The sequence below is a fragment of the Teleopsis dalmanni genome, chromosome X, assembly GCF_002237135.1.
Source record: "Teleopsis dalmanni isolate 2A chromosome X, ASM223713v2, whole genome shotgun sequence".
NCBI lineage: Eukaryota > Metazoa > Arthropoda > Insecta > Diptera > Diopsidae > Teleopsis > Teleopsis dalmanni.
The window spans coordinates 34354549-34362372 of NC_051848.1; the positions used below are offsets into that span (position 1 = coordinate 34354549).

Consider the following 7824-nt stretch of genomic DNA (forward strand, 5'->3'; position numbering starts at 1 on the left):
GTTGGTAATTCTTATCTCAGTTTAATATTCGAAAATCCTGAAGAGTTGACATTTTGGGCTTTATTCGAAGAGCTGCGTGTCGTCTGTTCAGTTAGAGTCGGCTAACATTCCAAAGTCTTTTTGGAGATAATACTCTACAATATATTTCCGACAATATATAGTTTTTAGACTTTCCATTAAGATCTGATATATTGCATTGTACTATCTTTGGTTATAATGCAAAATCAATAACTGAACACTTAATGTTACTTAAGTAGGATAAATATTTTCTTTGAGTACTTTAATAAGAATCTATGTAATACTTTATCAATAATAAATTATAAAAGTTTTGTTATTTCTATTAATTATTTTTGTAATTATATTTTATTAAAATATTAAATTGAAAATTGTGCGGAGAGGTTTTCCATGGCAACGTTGCCAATAAATGAATTTAATTGAATATTTGTTTTAATTACTTTAATAAAACTATCAGAGTTATTGAATAATTAAATAAAAACAAATATTTATGTATGTATTTATTTCATAATTCATATATAGAAAAAGTAAACAGCAAATTAAAATTGTTTTAAGCAAAAAGTATTTACATTGTAGATCTGCTCATGTAGCCTCGCGAGTGCTTTTAATGCAAAATGTTTATTGAAATTAAAATTGGAATTATTTAAATGTGTTTTAATGAACTCGCGCAGTTAAAATGATTAAATGAAATAATTATGAATTTAAGCAAATAAATTGTTAATTACTCTGCGCAAATATGTTCATAAAATATTTTGAATATTTGTTTGCGAGCAGAAGTTTATTAACAACTCAGCGGAGATAAGTCTTCGGACCGCGGAATAATTTTTGCACAAATACTTGTCCACCAACGGCGAAGCGTAGCAATAATATTGCAACCTGCAAACCATTGGAATCGTCAATGTTTGTCCAACTAATGACCATTGTGCCTGGGTGTGCACCTTAAATAATTTCGATAAGTTTTGCTTTCATATTTTCCATTTAAACCGGATGCGTACAGGAGCAGCGCCGACCCTTACCAAAATCGCAGTGACCGTGATAAGGATGATAGTCTGGATGGTGATGAAGGTGATGTTGGTAATGATGGCAACGTTGTTGGCATTGCCATCGACAGGCAGCAAAATTGAATTACCTGCGAATTTGTTGCAAACGAGCAATTTAACAATGGCAGCGCTGATGCAGAATTTCGATATGGAAGAACTATGGACCACGGTGCGTTGGTATTGCTATTGCTATTGCTTTTGACCTTGGTATTAAGGTGCAAACTGTAATGATTCAGCAACGAGAGCTTGATGAATGGCTTACCGTTTTACTGATAATAGTGCCGTTATTGGATCATTGCTTTAATTTTTGTGTGAGTTAGTGTCTGTACTGTTCCAGATGCTCACTTCATCGCTGCTGTAACGAGCGTTGCATTTTAAATATTTTAAATTCAATTAATATTTTGAGCCCACAGGAAACGTTGATTGCACGTCAAGGCTACACCATGGAAACGCATCGTGTTGTTACGGAGGACAATTATATTTTAACAATGCATCGTTTGCCGCGTGCAGGACACCAGCCCGTGTTACTTGTGCATGGCTTATATGGTTCGGCCACTGATTTTATTATTATGGGTCGAAACATTAGTTTGGGTAAGTTGCACAATATTCGTCAATATTTTAAAAAATTTTTACTTGTTTTTTTTATTAGCAGTCTTTCATAATTTTTTTTTTTTTTATTTAACAGCATATTTACTTTGGGATGGGTATTACGACGTTTGGTTAGCAAATTGCCGTGGCAGCAATAACTCGCAGCAACACCAAAAGCTCACAGTTGATGAATTGCTGTATTGGAATTTCAGTTTTCAAGATATTGGCATGCAGGACTTGCCCGCCATAATCGATTACATACGCAGTAATACTTCTTTTCAGTATATGCATTATGTGGGTCATTCCCAAGGTGCAAGTGCATTTCTCGTACTGGCCTCAATGAAACCGGAGTATATTGAAAAGCTAGCGGTAGTCCAACTTTTATCACCAATGGCTTACTTTAAAAATATTCAGGTGGAGCAAATGTATTTACAGACAATTGCAGACTTCTTAAAGGTAAATTAATAACAATAGTGGCTACTCCTCTGTCAAAAAAGAAAAAATTAATCTATAATTTAAAGCTGTGTTAGAATTTAGGGAGGTTTCTTAAAAGAAAAAAAATTGTGCTGTTAGAATCAGGAACATGGATTAGCATCAAAACCAGAAAGTTTTTAGATTTCATTGAAAAAAGTATACTTTTGAAACTAGACAGGGGCCATAAAAGCGCATTATTATTATTATTTTTATTAAAACCATTGTCGTGAAATCGCACAACAACCGGTACTGCGGCCAAAATTGTCCTATTGTACCAAATTCACTTTTAATTACACACAGCCCTTTAAAGCTTTGTGAACAAAATCCGGAACTTAATCTGGAGAAGCCACAAAAATAGTGTTTGAGGAAATAGACTGTAGCCACAAAAATGATATGTCTACAGATATAAAATCTAAAAATTTATTAAATTCATAAATCTGGAGAGACATAGATAGGAGCAATAAAAACGCATTGAGAATGCAATTTTTTTATTTTATCTATATGGAATGTAAATAGACATATGATATCTGAATTTGTTAGATGTCTTACAGGAAATGGTCTTAGACCACAAAAGAAACTTATGAATAGGCATTAAAGCCCGAAATTTGTTAGACTTCACTTAAAAAATGGTACTTTGGAAAATGAACTGAAACCACAAAATTACATTATTAAAAGTTTTTAATGTAATGAACCGGAAATGTAAATAGACTTCAGATACAGGAATACAGGAGTATTACTAAGAATCTAATTTTTATATTACTTTTTTAGAATCAGAAATGTTAATAGACATTAGATACAGAATTTTGTTTGATTTCATTGAGTATTTCGGTTAACGGATTTAGATTAAGAATTAAAAATAAAATTAGATATATGAATAGGACACTAAATTTTAAAATTTGCTACATTTTATTAAGACCATATAGTCTGGTATATTATTAGAAATACTTCTTTTTAATTCTATTTTATTGTATCTTCTCTCTAGATCGTAACAGTCATATAAATTACAATTATCTAAAATTTATAAAACTTTTAGGAAAATAGTTCCCGAGAAATACGCAACTTTTTACCACTCGGTATATTACGACAACTGAATTGCCTTAGAAATGAGTTCCTTGAATTGACATGCTTACAAATGATATTTGAGTTAATTGGAAAAGATTTGGAGCAATTAGATTTAGTGTGTATACCAAGATATTTATTGAATTAGTAACGATTCATAATTGGTTATAAGTTTCTATATTTACAGACAAAATTGAATATATTTTTCAATCAGTATCCAGCCGGTGGTTCCGTAAAGCAATTGAGACATTTTTACCAGATATATAAAAGTGCCTCATTTCAAGCCTATGATTATGGACTCGAGGGAAACTATGATAAGTATGGCACAGCTTTGCCATTGCGTTATAATCTGTCCAAAATAACTGCTCCAATTTATATTTATTACGGCTTGAATGATTTGTTAGTTAGTAAAGAAGATGTCCTACTATTAGCTGAGCAACTTCCAAATTTGCAACAATTATATTTGGTAGCTCATAAAAATTTTAACCATTTGGACTTTATATGGGCTAAAGATTTAAAAAAATTAGTAAATGATCAGATATTAAAAGTTCTTAAGGATTTCAACAATAAAGTTTGATTTTAGGTTGGTACTTATGTTATTGTTAAATATATAATATATAAAATTTTTATATTTTTTAAATTACTTGATTTTTTTATGTATAGAAATATATTGTGAGAATTCAGACATGTAGACAGGGAAATTATTATACGTTGATACCCGAAGAATGTTGTATAGAGTACCCAAGCATGGAAAAATAAGTCCTTCATAGTTATCTCGTTTTATTATTTTTTTTTGAAGAAGCGTGTCCTAATTGTACCACCAGTCCATAAACAATATCAAATAATACATTTTTTAGTGTCCATCGATAATTGATAAATCAATTTTCTTTTCCCCAAAAATGACTATTTTTTTTTAATACAAATCTACTAAAAGAACATTGGGCTTCATATTCATACTCGCAAGGTGTAGTACTCAGCAAAAAGTAGTACTGAATATATATATATACAAGCATATTTGTACATAATAATTTATTTTTGATATTGAAATTGTAGAATTATTCGAGTTTTCATAGAAAATTTAAAAAAAATTTTCTACTCAAAATAAAAAAATTATATTTTTATAATCATATTTTGTTTCGTCTACAGCGTTTGAATTTCTTAGGCGGGACGATGGTATATTTTTTTTTTAAAAATTAATTCAAAATTATTGTTACTTTTTTGGATTATAAAGCAAAATAGTAAAAACAATTAAATATATTAATTGTTAGTCAAATCGAAATTCGTACGATGAGAACTAAACAATTTCCACTGTATAAACTCCGGAAGAGGCGAAGATTTAGACCAGGTGCCTTTATTAAGTACAAGCGTTTAGTGCCCGTGGCACCAGCTAAAAAATGTGTTTGTACTAGGTGTAAGACGGATTATCGCAGAAAAGATTATTTGCATTTTATTAACCGATATTTACCACACTTGTATTTATCTCTATATCAACGTTTATAGACGTTGATATCTCTGTTTTGGACATTAAATACATTGAAGCTGATAATCTCTATGCTTGGTTGAATTAAATTAGTAAGTATTGTATAAAAAATTTGATTTGATTTAACTATGAGAATTTTTAAAATAATTTCGGGTTCATACAGATATACCACCATGACTATATAGAGACAATATATTTTTAAATCCGTTGTTAATATTAAGACAAGAAGGTAAGTTTTTAGTTTTTAATGAATTTTTATTTAATTCATTTGATTTATATAAAAACATACATATATGCTTAAAACAAAATAAATGCAATCGCAAATATCATTTCATTATAGAGAAATGCTTGTATTATTTTAATGGGTGCATTAGACGGGTATCGGATATTTCATATACTTATGATATTTCATTCCTTTGAATGGTGTGGTGTTATTTGACCAGTTATTCGCACTTTGGTAACGATTTTGTCTCTAACCAAATATAATTCGAGATCTACATCCAGTATTAGACAGTAGGGATTATACAGATTTTAAATTACTGGATCCTATAACTCTCATAAAAAACTTTTTAAATTATTAAAAACTCGAATAAAATTCTTGGATCTACTACTTTAGAGAGGTTGAACTTCGCCCCTGTTTTTAGGGTGTACCATGTCTAAAAATTCGCTAATGACACACACATCTCAAAAGTGTGTAACGTCATAAATTGCATTTAAAAACCCAATCTGGCATTGTTAAAGACCGATTTACTTATTTAGTAGTAATAGTAGTATTAAGCCTTTTCTGGACAGTTTTTACTTTAAAAACTTTTAAGTTTAATGACAAAATGTGTTGAACACGCTTAAGAAATATTATATTCCATTAAAATGTTTAAAGTTGTGTTTATATTAAGTATTTGACAAAAAAAAATTAATAATGCAATATTGACTAAAGAACTAGGCCAATATAATATCCAGTATTATCACTTACCTATAATTTTGAAGTTAAATATTGGTTGTCGTGGAACATTATGAATTATTTTTTGTTGTTTTTTTGTTATAGTTCATTTATAATTTATTTTATAATAATTTATTGAAATATGAAATTAATAATAATTTTATTTTAACATATTTCTTAAAATATAATAAATAATAAATTTAATAAAAATATAATTTAAAAAATATTTTAGGTTCAAGTAATAAAAACTTTAATTAATATTTCATCAAATAGACCTAAGACCTTTCTTTATTAAATTTTTTGTATATAGACATATCTAAAAAATAATTTACTTTTTCGTGATTATTTTTTATTTGTTAAGGTAAAATTTTTTTAAAAACCGAAAGTGGAGAAGACTGGACAAGATTACTGGACAATAAGGCAACTGACTAGTTAGGACATAGGATATCAATTTAACGGAACAATACCACAACGTGAGAATGGATCAACTATACTACCGGACAATGATATAAGAGCTGAGGAATGTTATTAGGACCATGAACATATAGTTGCGTTTAAAACACCCGCCCTACTCAAGAAAACTATATAAAAATTATATGTTTAGGTTTATTGCATACCTTTAGGCTCAAATTAATGTACTTCCCCGCCATTTACTTTATTTTTTGTATAAATAAAACATTTTGGCATAGTTAAATATTGCATTACTATTATTTACATATATAATGACTTATATTAAACAAAAAAATGTTTTGAATATTATTTATGTTAAATAAGCGGGAGTATAGATGTGCTATAGTGAATTCGATATGGCGTTCTAATACTTAATAAAAGTGAATTATAATAAAGGTTTAATACTCATCTATTTTACCAATGAAGATAAGTAATTTTGTAAGATATTTCTTTAAAGGAATAACTATTTCACATTGTGTTAAAATAATTTTAATATTTTTTACTCGATAAAAAATTTCATAATTTTAAGAACACAGCCTTAGCAATCAAATACTCGATGAAACTATTTCAATCTTCTCGAACAGCCAAGCTGCCATTATATCACTGGGAGGCCTCCAGCCGCATAAACTATAGCTGAAAACTGCCGTGCCTCTCTTATCTAATTTAACTAATTTGGGTTCCTGTAAATAGTGTTATCTCGAGTAATTGCAAGGTAGATGAGCTTGTCAAGGCAGGCGCTGTTCTCTCTGATAGTGTAGATTTTAATATCATTGGTAAGGTTACTTTAATTGATTTAGATTAATAGTGTTTATTAGCAATAAATATAGTTTTTAATTGCAAACGATAATTAAATTGATTTAGGTGGAAAATGTCTATTAGCGATTTTAATTGTAATATCCCTGCTAGATAGTCCGATAATCGATTGTCTCTGTTGCTTCGGTTCTTTCTTTATCATCTCTTTATAAGCCTCAGCAATAATGTTGGGAATACAAGAAGCGAAGTTATCATTTCGTTGTTGGAAATTGCGACTTTACCTGGAATCCATTAGATCCATATTTTTGGATTATAGTTAAGGATGTGCAGTTTTTCTATATGTTGTATTAAGAATTATATACACCAATCCACGCCCTGTAGGTATTAGTTCATAACATAGTTTATTTCACGCTTATTTTTCTAACTCCGGAAAATGAAAGATACCTCGCTCAGTGAATATTGACGATGTCCATGGTTAATCCGTCGGTTTTGCTGAGTTGAAAATAAAGTACTACAAAATGAAACTACTTTATAAAAGCATTTGAAAACCATTGAAAGGTACTTCTCAGTATCATTGGTACAATATTAACCATAGAGTAAATGTTTTAAATTTTTTCCTTTTTTTTTTGTATTTATAATAAAATACTTATAAAATTTAGCGACCATACTTAACAAAAACACAAATGCAACAAAGCGAATGCATAAAGTGCAACTGTTGGCATTTACGAGTATTTTTCAACAATTATTTCCGGGTAGTGCTTCCTGTTTACAAACTCCAGTGTTGCTGTGTTACTGTGTTGCTGGTGACGCCATTTTGTTTTTGTATTACGTACATTTTTATTTATTTCTATTTTATCTTATTGCCTCATAAATTCATTCAAAGAAAAGCAATATTGTCAATAAAGCATGCTGCAGATCCTGCGCTGCTAGCTAACGCCGAGGCCGCCTTATGCAAATACTACTCTATTTGCATGAAGTGCAGTGTTGCGTTGTCCGTTTGCCAGCAATTCGAGGAATCCTGAATCCTG

At 29.7% G+C, this 7824-nt stretch overlaps 1 protein-coding gene and 1 long non-coding RNA gene across 2 annotated transcripts; both read left to right on the top strand.

Moving 5' to 3' along the window:
• The first annotated feature begins 1095 nt into the window (after nt 1-1095).
• LOC119688299 (lipase 1-like) lies at nt 1096-3753 on the top strand. Its single transcript, XM_038102978.1, has 6 exons — nt 1096-1224; nt 1271-1366; nt 1469-1646; nt 1741-2099; nt 3151-3294; nt 3364-3753. Exons 1-6 carry the CDS (start codon nt 1096-1098, stop codon nt 3751-3753), a joined length of 1296 nt encoding a protein of 431 aa, XP_037958906.1.
• A 560-nt stretch (nt 3754-4313) lies between these two features.
• On the top strand, nt 4314-5996 carry LOC119690052. Its single transcript, XR_005253538.1, has 3 exons — nt 4314-4748; nt 4820-4885; nt 5955-5996. It is a non-coding gene; the product is annotated as an uncharacterized LOC119690052 (long non-coding RNA).
• Nucleotides 5997-7824: the final 1828 nt, after the last annotated feature.

Bases quoted from the DNA above. Each gene is read 5' to 3' on its own strand.
- LOC119688299 (XM_038102978.1), top strand. From the start codon at position 1,096: ATGGCAACGTTGTTGGCATTGCCATCGACAGGCAGCAAAATTGAATTA. The intron at 2,100-3,150 runs GTAAATTAATAA...TAAAACTTTTAG, and splicing joins CAATTGCAGACTTCTTAAAG to GAAAATAGTTCCCGAGAAAT. The intron at 3,295-3,363 runs GTGTGTATACCA...CTATATTTACAG, and splicing joins ATTTGGAGCAATTAGATTTA to ACAAAATTGAATATATTTTT.